The sequence below is a fragment of the Carassius carassius genome, chromosome 6 (genome assembly GCF_963082965.1).
Source record: "Carassius carassius chromosome 6, fCarCar2.1, whole genome shotgun sequence".
NCBI lineage: Eukaryota > Metazoa > Chordata > Actinopteri > Cypriniformes > Cyprinidae > Carassius > Carassius carassius.
In genome coordinates this window covers 19,303,002-19,319,529 of record NC_081760.1, presented here as the reverse complement: position 1 = coordinate 19,319,529, position 16,528 = coordinate 19,303,002, and the positions used below count along the sequence as shown (strand labels likewise).

The 16,528-nt window shown below is 37.0% G+C and overlaps 1 protein-coding gene across 2 annotated transcripts in view; it reads right to left on the bottom strand.

Moving 5' to 3' along the window:
* The window catches only part of sugt1 (SGT1 homolog, MIS12 kinetochore complex assembly cochaperone), a 92,259-nt gene extending 76,870 nt beyond the window's left edge, over positions 1-15,389 (bottom strand). For both annotated transcript variants that reach the window (XM_059552363.1, XM_059552364.1), the window contains exons 1-3: positions 15,280-15,389; positions 15,142-15,190; positions 2,708-2,798 (exon numbers count right to left, since the gene is read on the bottom strand). In XM_059552363.1, coding sequence (XP_059408346.1) covers positions 2,708-2,798; positions 15,142-15,190; positions 15,280-15,293 — 154 coding nt within the window. In that variant the 5' untranslated portion in view covers positions 15,294-15,389. The remainder of the gene's footprint in view (positions 1-2,707; positions 2,799-15,141; positions 15,191-15,279) is intronic.
* Between the last annotated feature and the right edge of the window lie 1,139 nt (positions 15,390-16,528).

The window sequence follows — 16,528 nt, the reverse complement described above, 5'->3', positions numbered from 1 at the left end:
AATATAAAGTTTTGGAAAAATAAATACAACCAGAACATTTTGGAAAAGTCATGGAAATCTATTTCACAATTCTCTGTATAAAATAATTATGCTTAATCACCTTTAAGAATCGGCTAAAAACACATCTCTTCCATCTTTATTTGACCCTCTAACTCTAGCACTCTCTATTCTAATTCTATTCTTTGAAAAAAAAAATATTAGCTTTCTAATCATTTTCTTTTCATTTACTATACATTTAACAAAATCAAAAAAAGACCTCTAACACTAGCTTGCTCTATTCTTTTTCTATTCCGTTTTCTTTTTATTATATAATTTAGAAAATTCTTGCCATGTGTAATGCGTTAAGCTAAGACTTTTTATAGCACTTGTATATCATTGCTCTTTTGTTGTTTTTGATTGGTTTATTGTCATCATTTGTAAGTCGCTTTGGAAAAAAAAAAAAGTGTCTGCTAAATGACTAAATATAAATGTAATCAGGTCCTGAATTTGGATGCAGATATCGCATTACTCATTGCTGCAGCTTTCGACTTTAAAAGGAATTAATTTTTTTATTATCCAACCCAGCCGACCCGCGGATTATCCACAGCACCCGCATATAACCGCCATCCACACATCTCTTATGGACATCTTCGACCATAGACAGAATTCATATCCGATATAAAAGACTGGATGATGAATAATTTCTTACTGCTAAATCCTGAGGTGTTAATTATCTGAGGTGTTAATTATTTGTAAAAAAAAAAAAAAGCATTTTTCCATATTAAAAATATATGTAAATTATAACCTATGCAATCAATGTCAAATGAACAAATGTTAATTCATGAGTTCATGACCTCAAGGTTAGATTATTGTAATGCTTTATTGGGTGCTTGTTCTGCAGTCTTAATAGACTAGTTGCTCAATTTTGGACCACCTAGAGTTCTTACTAGAACCAGGAAGTATGACCATATTAGCCCGGTTTTGTCAACACTACACTGGCTCCCAGTTAAACATTGTATAGATTTTAAAATCTTGCTTATTACTTAAAAAGCCCTGAGTGGTTTAGCACCTCAGCATTTGAACAAGCTCTCATTGCACTATAGGCCTCCTCGTCCGCTGTGTTCTCAAAACTAGAATATCAAAACCAACTGTGGGCGGCAGATTCTTTTCCTATTTAGCGCCAAACCTCTGTAATAACCTACCCAACACTGTTTGGGAGACAGACACACACGGTCAGTTTAAATCTAGAATAAAGGCCCATCTCTTTAACCTGGTTAACACATAACACACCAACAAATTTCTAATATTCAAATACGTTAGGGCATTAATTAGGACAACCGGAACTGGGAAAACTTCCAATAACACAAGATGTATTTGCTACATTGTTAGAAGAATGGCATCTATGCTAATATTAGTCTGTTTATTTCTTATTCCGAAGTCACTGTAGCCACCAGATCCAGTCTGTATCCAGATAAGTTGGTCAGTCCAGTCACTCAGATCCAGTATGCATTTAGTCTTGCGTAGCCAGACCTTCAGACTGACGGCTGAATGTCTGGAATCCATGGCAGCTTTCTTTGGCCGTGGCTCTCCCATTAGGCCGTTTGACTGACATGTCAAATAACCAATCACAGTTCGTTTCGTTCATCGGCACGTTTCGGGCCATGGAAATGTTGCCACAATTACGGACTGGGGTGTAAAACATTCTCTGACATATTTAAAGGATTCTATGCCGCAAACCTTAAATGTTACATACTTTTGAGAATCCAGCATTTAGTTGATCCTGATAAGTGCTCGTCATCACAGTTTTAAACATGATGGCTATATTCTTTCGTAAGGGGGTTTGGCACCACAACATCTTTGTTTCCAGGTGGTACTTTAAAGAACGCGACACACACATCTCCCAAAAATCCTGTATAATTCAACCAATCTGATGACGACTTCGAAACTCCTGATGCGTTTCCATTTTTGTGTGCCATATGCATCAGATGTTCAGCCAACAGTCCATGGACGTGACGTCTGAGGCCGAGACTAGTGCATATCCAGCCCAGATGGTGAATCAGCATCTAGAGACTACCTTGACAGCACTGAATGTCAGCAAAAACCAAGACAACTAGATGAGCCCAAGAAACAGATCCCCAGTGAAGATCCTGTCTCCTAGATCATCGGGACAAGACCAAAGGAACCAGAGGAGTCCTCTGCACAATGTGACTTGGCTGCAGCCTGGAATTTAATTGCTGGTTTCGCCTGGCCAGAGGAGAACTGGCCCCCCGACTGAGCCTGGTTTCTCCCAAGGTTTTTTCCCCCATTCTGTCACTGATGGAGTTTTGGTTCCTTGCCGCTTTTCGCCTTTGGCGTGCTTAGTTGGGCACACTTAATATCCAGAATTATCGTTGGATAGATTACACAGATACTATTTAAACTGAACTGGATGAAGACATATCTGAATTAAATTATAAACTGCCTTTAACTGTAAATTGAGTGTTTACTATAGCCATTTTGCATTACTGACACACTGTTTCACCATTTAATACTGTAAAGTGCGTGAACACAATCTGTATTGTTAAAAGCACTGTATAAATAAAGGTGAATTGACTATTGAGATTGGAATCTAACTGAATAAAGAGCATGTGAATCTAAAACAAACGGATTCATGAAACACCCACCCCTAATCAAAAATAGGTTTTTAGTAATAATTCTTTAAATTACTGCAAATGATAAGAGTACTTACTTGTGTACTCTTTCAATAGTATGTAGGCATAAGCTCGTTGGCAAAGCCATTCAGCATTATCAGCTTTCTCTCCCAATGCCGCATTTAGCTCCTATGATAAGAAAGAGATACATTATTACTCATGAGAAATCAGAACACATTGATCTACATTTATTTTCTTCAACAATTGGAACAGTAGTATGTACGATAATGATGTGTCAGATGGTGAACCACAGACATGCAAAGTATGAAGTAGATGAGCTTTTCACCCTTCGAAATACTTGTATAATTACAACATACACTGCCAGTCAAAAGTTTACATTTACATTTATTCATTTAGCAGACGCTTTTATCCAAAGCAACTTACAAATGAGGACAGTGAAAGCAAGCAAAAACAAAAAGAAAAATCAAATATAAGTGCTATAACAAGCAGGGCTCCGAACCGGTTCAAGGAACGAAAACGAAAACCGGAAACGAACGAAATTGACAGGAACAGAACCAGAAACTAAATCAAATTTTATAGTTCCAAACAGAATCGAAAATTTGAAATTGATAACCGGTTAATAACGTTATTTTATCATTCCATTTAATATTTGAAATTTGCTGTCAACCAATCAGGAATTCCAGTAGAGTCCGGCATATGCAAATATGACGCTGAAGCCAGCGAGTGAAATGTCCGCTCAGCTGTGAACTCATCATAGGAGAGTCTCAATGACAATGCACCGCCTTCAGGGCCGGATTAAGACCAAATTAGGCCTGATGACGCAGCGCAAAAAGGGCCTTTTTTTCTTGCCGTTGGTGCATGTGCATTTGACACTCAAGCACCAGCATGCTTAGCCTTTCCTGCCCAACTGAGGACCGCAGCTCTCCTTTGATTATTCCCAACTTTGAGAAGCTCCGCTCGCTGGGGGCATTGGACATCATAATGCATAGATAGATGCACTAACCAATTTCGACATTTGGAAACGTCTGAGAAAGATTCAGCGATGACAAAAGCTCGTACAAGCTCTGCTGATTCGTTCACAGTCACCAGTTTCTGAGTGCGCATGAATGCAGCAAACTGTATCAACTAATTTTGACCGATTGATAATCAGTTAAACGGTTTAAAAAGTCATTTATTTATTTTGAGTAAATTACCAAAATATTTAAAAAGGTTTGCTGCATGGTTAAAATACGCTACATATATACATATATATATATATATATATATATACACATACATACATATATATATATATATATATATATATATATATATACATATACATATATACATACATACATATATATATATATATATATATATATATAGAGAGAGAGAGAGAGAGAGAGAGAAAACTTGTATAGCATATACGTTTTTTAGAGAGAAAAAAAATTATTTCATTTAGAAATAGACAATGCAGACACAATGTTTACAAACATTAGGCCATAATAAACACTATATTTTGTATAATCATTTGTCATTCAAATACATCGCGAATACAGAAACTTTGATTGTGTCGAATGAGAGACTCAATGTTGGTTTCAGTTTCGTTTTAGCCTAAATTAATTGTTTTTTTTAGTTTGTCGTTAATATTGCTATAGCTTCTTATATTTTTAATTCTTGTTCTTTTCTAAATACTGTTAATTGAAATTATTTTGTTGTGGAGTGAGGGGAAATAAATAGCTTAGCGGAGCTTCTCAAATTTGCCGGAAGCTGAACAGTTTTCATTTGCTATATTAACCTCAAAATAATTCTTAGAATGAAATTTGGAGTCCAACTTTCGGACACATATACAGCTTTACTTATTATACATTTACTATTTTTCTGTATTCTTTATATTAAATAACATTTTAGCATCCAGATACGAACATGGAAACATTTGGATTCGTGCCGAAAGAGAGAGGTAGGCATCAGCTTCACCTTATATTAATTTGTTTTTGGATTGACGTTTTTATAGCCTAAACTAATAACTGTTTTTATAATGTTTTTAAACATTTTGCTTTAGACTACAGTCATGGCCAAAAGTTTTGAGAATTAAATAAATATTAGTTTTCAAAAAGTTTGGTGCTAAACTGCTTTTAGATCTTTGTTTCAGTTGTTTCTGTGATGTACTGAAATATAATTACAAGCACTTCATACGTTTCAAAGGCTTTTATCCACAATTACATGACATTTATGCAGAGTCAGTATTTGCAGTGTTGGCCCTTCTTTTTCAGGACCTCTGCAATTTGACTGGGCATGCTCTCAATCAACTTCTGGGCCAAATCCTGACTGATAGCAACACATTCTTTCATAATCACTTCTTGGAGTTTGTCAGAATTAAGGCCCTTTCACACCGGATGCGTAACGAAAAAGCGAAACTAAAAAGCGAATAGTTCGCGTACGAATAGTTCGCGTCAAAACCATTCACATCAGCCGCGACGCGAATTTGCAATGTCTGTGACGTTCAGAGAGCTTCAACATTCCAAAACATGCGCCGACAGTTGAGAAAATGGACACTTCAACATCATCATCCAGTGAAGACGAGCTTTTCATTTTCTTTAAAAGACAGAAAAGAAGGTTTTGGGTGCACCCAGTCCTAAAGAACAGAGAGTCTGAAGGGGAGTATGACAATCTTGTACAGGAGCTAAAACTTTATCATGGCCGGTTCCGCACTTACTTTCGGATGTCTGTGGGACAATTCGAGGAGCTCCTTCAGATAGTGGCACCGCATCTGACGAGACAAACCACAAACTTCAGGGAACCAATTGATCCGGAGCAGCGTCTGGCAGTCTTTTTTGCTGTGACGTCACCTTTGTTTCCTTGTATGTGATTGGCTGAAGCCTTTTTGTCGTCTCAAAAGTAAAAAAAAAATCGACATCGAAGCGAAAAAAAATAAGTTGTTTTTTCGCCTCAGCACATTCACGTTCGGTGTGAAAGCACTCATTACACAAACAGCTGATCAAAAAATAAAACCATCGCGCGAATTATTCGCGCATCAAAATCGCGTCCAGTGTGAAAGGACCTTTAGTGGGTTTTTATTTGTCCACCAGCCTCTTGAGGATTGACCACAAGTTCTCAATGGGATTAAGATCTGGGGAGTGTCCATGCCATGGAGCCAAAATTTCAACATTCTGGTCCCGAGCCACTTAATTATCCCTTTTGCCTTATGGCACGGTGCTCCATCGTGCTGGAAAATGCATTGTTCTTCACCAAACTGTTGTTGGATTGTTGGAAGAAGTTGCTGTTGGAGGGTGTTTTGGTACCATTCTTTATTCATGGCTGTGTTTTTGGGCAGAATTGTGAGTGAGCCCACTCCCTTGGATGAGAAGCAACCCTACACATGAATGGTGTCAGGATGCTTTACTGTTGGCATGACACAGGACTGATGGTAGCGCTCACCTTTTCTTCTCCGGACAAGCCTTTTTCCAGATGCCCCAAACAATCAGAAAGGGGCTTCATCAGAGAATATGACTTAGCCCCAGTCCTCAGCAGTCCATTCACTATACTTTCTGCAGAAGATCAATCTGTCCCTGATGTTTTTTTGGAGAGAAGTGGCTTCTTTGCTGCCCTTCTTGACACCAGGCCATCTTCCAAAAGTCTTCGCCTCACTGTGCGTGCAGATGCACTCACACCTGCCTGCTGCGATTCCTGAGCAAGCTCTGCACTGGTGGCACTCCGATCCCGCAGCTGAATCCTCTTTAGGAGACGATCCTGGCGCTTGCTGGACTTTCTTGGACGCCCTGAAGCCTTCTTTACAAGAATTGAACCTCTTTCCTTGAAGTTCTTGATGATCCTATAAATTTTGATTTAGGTGTAATCTTAGTAGCCACAATATCCTTGCCTGTGAAGCCATTTTTATGCAACGCAATGATGGCTGCACGCGTTTCTTTGCAGGTCACCATGGTTAACAATGGAAGAACAATGATTTCAAGCATCACCCTCCTTTTAACATGTCAAGTCTGCCATTCTAACCCAATCAGCCTGACATAATGATCTCCAGCCTTGTGCTCGTCAACATTCTCACCTAAGTTAACAAGACAATTACTGAAATGATCTCAGCAGGTCCTTTAATGACAGCAATGAAATGCAGTGGAAAGGTTTTTTTGGGATTAAGTTCATTTTCATGGCAAAGAAGGACTATGCAATTCATCTGATCACTCTTCATAACATTCTGGAGTATATGCAAATTGCTATTATAAAAACTAAAATAAAAGAGTATGCATCTGGAACTTTTCGAGTGCAGCGCAAAAGTCGCTCAGCCTGCAGTGAGAGAGAGATTTCCTCAAGATTTTTTCTTCGCTCATTTTCTTTCTTTATTCTCTTCGTCTCTGTTGCCTCCAAATCCTCACTCTCTCTTGGCCCCTGTCCTCCTGATTAACAACTTTATCATAAGATGTCCCACTTGACAGTTTCCCTGATTTCAGGCATTTAAGCATATTTAAAATAAATATTATGAAATGAATGAAACGAGTTGGCACGCATATAGCCTAGCCTGCAGTACATGAAAGAAGAACAGTGTATAGAAGACAGCATCTGTCTTCTACGTTTCCATCGAAAACTAATAAATTATAGTTTTTTAATTTAAAATAAAAGCGATTACAAAGAAAATGTTTACTGTTCATGTTTTTTATTGTATGGAAAAATCCCACTTAAAAAAACAGACCGCCATTACATTTTTCCTCTCGCGCACCCCCTGGTGGCAGGGGTACGCGCACCACACTTTGGGAATCCCTGATTTAGAGTATCATTTCATTAAAGAAATAATTTCATATTTTCATAGTAATAATAATACAATTAATAAAATAAATTAAGTTATAGTTCACCCAACCAAAAATGACAATGACTTTTTGTAATCTGTTTGATGCTTTGCACAACAATGACTTTAAATTAGATTTTCACAGTAATTTCAAATTTGAATTCGTTTAATTAATCACCACATCATGTAATTAATTAGAAAAATTTTATAAAAAATTGTAAAATCGTTATATGTCGTATATATATATATATATATATATATATATATATATATCAGTGATGCGCGGGTTTTATTTTTAATGATATTCGGGTCGCGATCGGTTGGTTCGTTCGAAATAAAGATGCCAATTAAACCTTTGTAATTATATAGTACTACACACAATTTTGAAATACATAGGCCTACATTTTATTGGCTAAATAACTGGCGCGATTACAGAGTGACCACCTGTCCCGCTTTACGTTGTACTGTACAGCAATTTTACCCTTTGATAGGCTGAGTCGTATGTCAATCAATCTGTTGACTGGTGCACGAACACCTCCTTAACATTCAACAATCTCAAATTGGAGAGTGCGCGCTGTTCGGTCAGGTTAAGCCAGTATTACCACGAAAAAGAGAAGATGCACTTTTAATAGCGAATGGACCACAACATACTCTTGGTTAAGACCTGCAGATGGCAAAGCAGAGAGAGCAGTTTTTCTGTGGGACATGGTGAAGAATATGACGTGAAGAGACATGGTTCATGTGAGTTACACAGGAAAAAAAAAAAGCACATCAAGAAACATGCAAATCAGTGCAATCATTTTTCAATAAACCAAATGACCCCCAGGCTGACAAAGTTTCGGCAGCAGAAGTGATGAGCATTTATCATGCCGTACATCACACACATTCATATCACTCTACCGTGCAGTAACAAGTTAGCCCCAGTAATTTTTTCCAGATTCTGAAATAGCTAAGAAAAATGCTATAGAAACTTTGGGTGATATTTTGGGTCAAGTAGTGTCTTAATCTTTTAGTCGGTGGGTTTAAAAGGAAATATAGGCAATATATTACAGAAAGCTAATGTCTAGCCTACTTTTAAACGAAAATATTAAAATCAAAATAAATAGGCTATTCTCTGATTATGTAATCCATATGAAATGTGCATCTCTCTCTGGCGTTCATGGTGAGACCGCATCATCAACTTCATTTTTGCAGTGACACAAACACAAGTTGATTACTAAACAATTAAATGTCTCCTTGCTAATTTAGACATTCATAATCATTAACGGTTCTTTGTGGCAAGCCTTATGTGTGCGGTCATATCGCTTATTATCCTGTAGGCTATAGCCTATAGAGCTGAAACAACCAATCGATTTAATCAATTAAAATCGATTATTAAAATAGTTGTCAACTAATTTAGTCATCGATTCGTTGCTAAATAACTTTTATTTGCCGTAAGCGGCTCATTTCGTGCATATTTCAAATCTGCGGTGACCAAAGTGTGGCAGTAATGAGCCACCGGAGGTTTTACTCAGCCAGTACAGCAGGAGAAGTAGCGAATAGCCAATAGCTGGCCTCGTTTTATGTCACGTGCTTCCCAAACAGCGTCTCTGCAGCATTCAGCATGATGTGGGCAGTAACGTGCGGTGAAATCTTGTCATGGGTATGCTGTAGGGATGGGACGATAACCGGTTTTATTGATAACCGTGATAAAATGTGCTGAAGGTTAGTAATATCGTTTAAAAATGAATTATCATTAAAACCGTGTTTGATTATCGCGGTTTTAATAACTCACTATTAAATTATGTCCAGCCAGCAACAGTCTGACGCAAGGAAATGCCACAGAATTTAATCTTTCTTTAAATTAAGTGCATAGAGTTGCTTGTTTTATTAGTTGTTTGTTGATTATTAAATATAAAACTTGCTGAAATGTTTTCAGTGTGAGCATCAACTATTTTTGAACACTTTCATCTCGTTTCAACAAAACCGTGATAATATTGATAATCGTGATAATTTTAGTCACTATAATCGTGATATTAAATTTTCATACCGTCCCATCCCTAGTATGCTGTGACCTATCAATGTGTGGAATATATGTTCATATATTCATTCAGTTAATTTAGCAACCCAAGTTCATATCAGGCATCATCAGATCGCTGCCTGCATTCAGCAAAGTCAGTCATGTGAGGCTAATGCACAATCAAATATAATAATCAAATTAATGGACACATCTATCTTATGACTTATACAACAAACAAATGTTTTGTGTGGGACACAGAGAAGGAGGCGGCGCGGCAGCCTAGTCACTCCATCAAAATGCGCAAACGCGCACAGACAGCCACGGCGCACACACACACACACACACTTTTGGTCTGGTGACGGCGCACCAGGCTACAGTCAGAAAACATTGCGTCAGCAGTACAGCTTTAAAGTACAAAAACAGCTTATTCGCTCCTACAAACTGCTAGGCGCACACACCGACACGCAAGTATACTAGATGCTAGTATTCGGGAAGCGCGCGGATTGAGTGAGAGCGAGTAGATCACGTGACATGAAGCAAGCTCGGTCTCTGCCTCAATGTTGATAATTCAAGACAGCATGAGAACTGACTGCGCATGCGCAAATCTACATAAACTACGTTCTATGGACCAAAGAGGCACCGCTCACCTCTGCCTCAATGGCCATGGCTTTTGAATTTCCTGCATGAAACAACGGTTTTTAGGAGCAAACAATGGCAAAATGAGTATATTATGTGTATTCCTGAAAATTTTTGTTTCAAAAAATAATATTTGGAATAAAATTAATGCAATTAATAATGTGGTGAATTAATAAAGCTCTTGGAATTAATAAATGTAATGTCAACATTTCCTTTGGTGAGGCACTGCCTACCCTGCCTACCCTGACCGCACGTCCCTGGATGTGGGAGTGCTTTACTTTGAGCCTTCAAAAAAGAAGAGTAACCTGTAAACTCTGCACTACTGAACTGTTTAAGGGGACGTTCACATATCGTGTCTTTTGCGCGCTCAAGTTCGTTATTTCCAACACCGCACCCCATGAGTTAAAAACATTTCAACTTTTCAGAATGCCGCAAAGCGCGCCGCGGGTCATGTGACAAGAACTAACCAATCAGCTTCATCCTTTCCCGTAACAACGTTAAAAGCTCAGTCAAGATGAAAGGAACAGCTGATCATAGCTGTATATGGATTTCCATTTTGAAAAATTTAGTAGCAGAGCTACTGCAAGCGATTTTTTGAGCTGCAAATCCTTTTATCCTTTGCTGAAATTTCCGCGTCTTCAAGGAGAGAGCACGTCATGGTTGCTTAGCAAAGGCAGATGCCTCAGGGGCGCTTCTGCCCGAGCGCTTTGGAAAGAAGGAGAAAGCGGCGCGCCTAGCGTTTTCCACGCGTTTTTAGGCGCGATTTGTGAATGGCCCCTAAGACTTTCATTTGTGCAGATTCTCCAGTACAATGTTGTTTGCAAATGTTTAGTCGTAAAAGCTGATAACATTGCTTTTTAACAGTTAACATTTAAAGCTTTACAAACATGTTCTGTGATCAGTTTGTCGTTTACCAGTTCATAATTCAGTCGTGCAGCCTAATTATGACTGAATGAGAGAGGTAAATGTTTAAAGATATTTGAAATGCACTTTTTTTCTAAGTAACGTTATTCACTGCTCTTTTTCACACAGCAGGTTTTTTGTGTGTGTCCAATTTTTTTTTCTGGACAACCTTCTGATGGATTTTACTTTAAATTGTGAGTTCCATTCAGGTTTCATGCCATTGGCACTTTTTTCGAAGGATTGTTTACAATTTCACAGCAAAAGCTATAAAGCTGTTTCCCAGTAAATAATTAAATACAATGCACAGCAATTTTATTCTGTTTTATCCTTATTCTTCGTGAAAATATGTTCTGAAAGATTCCTTAAGCTTTGTTTGGGATGTTAAACTACTTTAGGAGCTCTAAGGACTGCCATGGTGAAAACATTATTTGAAATCTCCTTGTGAAATTTGCTAGATTATGGGTCAGTGTTCTGATTGCAGAAGAGTTCGACAAAGGATTACTAACACAATAAAACAACTCCAGGTATATTTTTGATGAGGATATGACAGTGCAAAATGGTTAAAATCTCTTAAAAATCTATGCTGAAGGATAAAGACCATTTATTAATAATTTACTTGGGGAAAAAATGGAAAAAACTAAAATATAAGTACATAAACAGATTAATCGCAAAAAAAATAATCGACAGATTAATCGATTATCAAAATAATCGTTAGTTGCAGCCCTAATAGCCTATTTAAGTAATTAAATTAACATAAAGGGGCAACGCTTTTACTAAAAAAAAATGCGGGTCTGGAAGCGGGTCAGGTACAATATTTTCTTTTTCTATTTTTGCGGTCCGAGTTGCGGGCGGGTTAGTTGAAAACATCGGTCGGGGCAGGTTGTTTATACATTGACCCGTGCATCACTATATATATATATATATATATATATATATATCAACACATTCTAACTATAAAGGTAACTTATATAGATCAGTAATTCTAATATGTAAATAGTAAAGGTCGCACAAACAGATCCTAGTTTCGTAAGAACTGTATGTATTATCTGTTAAATGGATTTAACCCTCTGGAGTTGATTAACGCATTATGAGTCATTTTCTCTTGATAACCCCGAAAAGAACTTAAATTACACTTTCAGTTTTGATCATACAGATAAGAGCAATACATCAATCGAATCTGTAAAGGGTCTACTTTTTTTGTATACAGACATAAAACTTTGTGCACTTATAAAATAAAGATAAACAAGGTGTGCTGTCTGCAGCCTTTGTCCGCGCTGATCTTCATTTACAGACACGTCATTAAAATAAACTGTAGCTCAGTGAATACTCAACGAAGAGACATGAGAGATATATCTATAGAAAGCCTGACATGTCTACTTTTAAACTAAACAAGTGCCGTCGAAAACAAATATTCTGTGATAAAGTAATCCATATGAAAACAATGTGGTGTCTGTTTTTCACGTCTCCCTTCATTATATCTAATGCAACCACGCACCCGCGCTGAGCGCTCCATTCAGATTCTAATGTTTCACTGATGCACGCAGCTTGAATACGCCCACACAACAGAAGACAACGCAGTGAGACAGTTCTTCAAGTTCTTTTATTTTACTATTTGCTTCGCAATGAGAGGAATAAGACATAATTCACCCCAAAAAGATGTGATGTGGTTGAGGATTTGGATTTCCTCAGAAAAAAAGAATGAAGCACTTTATTCAGCAGAGATCATAAACATGACTAAGTCTCTTTTTATTTATTTATATACTTGTACTAGTTTTCACATAATGTGTAAACATTTTACTAGTTAAGACTTGTAATAATAACAATACATTTTTTTTTGTGTGTGTAGAAAATAAGATTGTTAAAAGGATTTCTGAAGGATTTTGTGACTGGAGTAATGATGCAAAAAATTCAGTTTGAAAGTCAGATTTGATTGTTCCTAATAAACTGTTAAACTGCACTCGCAAGTGGATATTACATTATGTTGTGGGATAATTAAATAGATTCTAAATAAACTAAAAACATAAAATTATATACATTTATTTTGTCCTCACATTCTTTCTTGTAACTCTTCCCTCTCAGTCACACAAGCTAACTGAAAGGCTCATTATGCAGCTCATTATGCAGGCCTTTGTTTTCTCAGGGGTAAATCACAATGATATTCATGATAGTTGACGCCTACTCACATATGACCTTTACCAACAAAAAGTGTCTTAGAAAATTTTAATCAATATATTGTTTTCTTTGAGTGAGTAAACAAGATGATCTCACCTAATTTAGAAAGAGAAATTCTAGGCTACAAGCTCCAGTTCTAAAAAGTCCCGGGAACCAATGTTCTGTATGTGTTTTATGCACTGATCTATATATATGACTGGATCGCTCATCGCGTTCTAAACTGCCAACAGGCAGTGAAGCCACCGGAAGTGTTCGATCCGCCATTTTACTAATCCCTACCAGCAGAGAGCACCATTGAGTTACATTCAAACCGCTGTCCTAAAATAACTATTTGAAGCAAATCAGTCAAATGGGATTCATTTTTTATGTTATGTGTATGTAAATTCATCTTTACTTCAGATGTTATCTGCAGTGTTTACGGTCTTTTGGGGCAGGATAAGCGATAAATTTAAATATAATTAGGTGGGTGTGTCTGCTGCGCACTGACGACACAGGTAAATTAACTGATCCAACACAAAATACAGCCTATTTCTTTATGAACATAATTTTTCAGGAATTATTAAACATGAACGTATTAGTATCGGAAAAGGATTTTAATATATTACAATGAATAATTTAATTATGTTGTTAATATTGCTCTATAATGAAATTAAAAGCTTAACATACTATCTTAGAAATAAAGCTTTATGTCTTTAAATTTGTGCTGTATATAACGTTTGTCATTTATTTCTCTGAATAAATTCAGATTTCAGAATGAGAACTTTGTCGTTTGTTTTATATGTTGAGGTCATGTCTGTCTGATGTTTTTCATATTCATGATATTCGCTACTGTAATGAACGTAGCTTTTTAATAAGTAGGGGAAATTCCCAACATTTAAAGGAGCATTGCGTAGGTTCTGAAATTTCTAACCGTTAGTGACACCAGTGGCCGTTAGAGGAACTGCAGCCAGTCTCATGCTCGTTCTCAGTGCGCATGCTCGTTTTTTTTTTTTTTTTTTTTTTTTACTTACGAGGAGTGTCCGTGGGTGTCTGAATTTTGCTGGAGGATGGTCGCTTCTTTCCATCCGCAGAGTCCATTTGAAAACACTATTGCAGCTGCTTACTATAATGGCTGGCGTGCTGTACGGTTGTAAGAGGCAACCGTGGTGGACAGTCAAGGTGTCATTCTTTTTTTTACATCATGGTTGGCTCATACATGTACAAATGAAAACTCTATCTTAAAGATTTTTTTTAAGTAAAAACCTCCACATAGCTCCTTTAAAAAATAACCGTTTACATGCCTAGGGTGTTTGCATTGTAATAATGTACAGAAATACTTAAAATGTATAAACGCTGAATTGTTAGGTGATGTTTTTTCATTAAAATCATACAATTTCCTATTAATTCAATAGAACGTTTACGCACACTAGGGATTACCAATATGGCGGCGCGGCGGCTTCACTTTCATGACGTCATGAGCAATCCAGTTCTATATTATAGATCAGTGGTTTTATGGCCTTATTCAAGCGATTTAACATTTTTAGTTTTTCACTAACCACGCATAACATTTTTTTTTCTTCTCATAAACACAATCATGTACACACATGCTGCTCACATATCATTATAGCCCAGTTTGTGCTGATTACAGTGAGATTAGACTTTACCCATTTAGATATTTATATTTATTTAGATATTTAAGAAACTGAAAAAAGCACAAATGTCAGGGCATGACAAAACTTCTCCAGGCCCCAAAATACCCTTAGTCTCCAGAGGGTTAATGTGCTACAATATAAAATTGTATGTAAAAAGTACAGCATGATTGTAACGTTATTTCAACAATTAAAAATTAAACTGCAGACTAATGTTAGCCCGTTTAATCGCCAAACTTAGAGCAGCCCATCGCGAGATATCACGTTTGAATTCTAAAAACGTCAGGTAAACATGTTTGAATTCGTATGTGTAAACTGCGCTAAGTGTAACAATTGAAGTAAATAGAAGGTAATTGAAGTAACGTTAAATAGAAGTTAATACAAGTAAACACTTACCTCAAGGGCTCTCTGTGGATCCTCGTCTATGAAACTGTCAGAAAAACGCCTGCAATGAAATTATATATAAACATAAATACACACATACACATACATATACAAAAAAAGAACGTTTTTTACTAAAAAAAAATTACCAACCCGCTGGTTGCCATGGGTCCGCTCTCCGTACTTTCCCTTTGAAGCTCTAGAAAGTTCTGAAGGAAAAAGAAACGCTAAAGGAAGTAAACACGTAGGTCTTTCAATCTACTTCCGGAATTGAGAACTATGGGAAAAGACTTGACAAAATACACAGTGCACAAGAATTCGTGGTCAAAACAGTTTGTTCCTTTATTATTTATTTATTTATTCATTTATTTATTTATTTTTAAAATATAGTATAATATAGCACTGTTAGTATAGTGAAATATTGGAGGGAGTAAAAAGCAAGGAGGACCCTTGTCAGAGCCATAGAAAAAGATAGTTGCGTCAACGGAAGTCCAAAATGCTCGATCGTCACGTGATTCATCACGTAGACCTCCATTTTATTATTATTATTTTTTTAATTATTCAATGCTTTGAACATTAACACAGCAAGGCATACATTGTTGGGAGATTTACAAATACTGACTGAGATTACACTAAATTTTCGTTCACACTCTGTACATCATAAAACTGAATAAATGTAAAATAAAATAAATAAAGGACACTGAGGAAAAAAATAAATAAATATAAAGATTAAGAAAAAGTAGTTTAGACAAGAAACCAAAGTCCTCTAGTGAAGTTTACAAAAATCTTGCTTTGGGACTTTTCATTCCTTTTAACGTCTCCAAATACATTACAAATTCCTCTTTAAACACCACTTATCGTGGGGAAGTTATGAAGAGATATGAAACAGAAGCAGGTAATGAAGAATAAACTAAGGGAGATTGGGGTGCAGCCAGAAGATCACATTGCAAGGGTTACTAACACAGTAAATAGGGCACAGAGTAGAATAGTGATCACTTTTTTAAGGGAGGCAGGGGTTTTAGGTAGGATTTGACGCATGATGTGTGTGTGGATGTTAATGTGAGGAGACAATTTGAGTGATTTGTACTTTTAGTAGGAAAATGGAATAGATAACCTATTATCTGACCCACACCCCGGAGCAGAAGGGGGCGGTAAAACCAATTAGCTGGATGCCAACCGCCGTTAAATATGAAAAGAAGAAGATAGCGAGAAAAGTGATTCCCTTTCATAGGTCACTTCGATGCTGCGGTGACGTCACCGTTTGGGAACACCTCTCGGTGTGACGAATGTCTGAAGCCCTACCTATACCATCCCGCCAATCCTATTGGCCAAATAGCGCTTGGCACCATACCACGCATGCATACGCATCGTATACCTGGGTGCCGCACGCTATTTCGCTCAG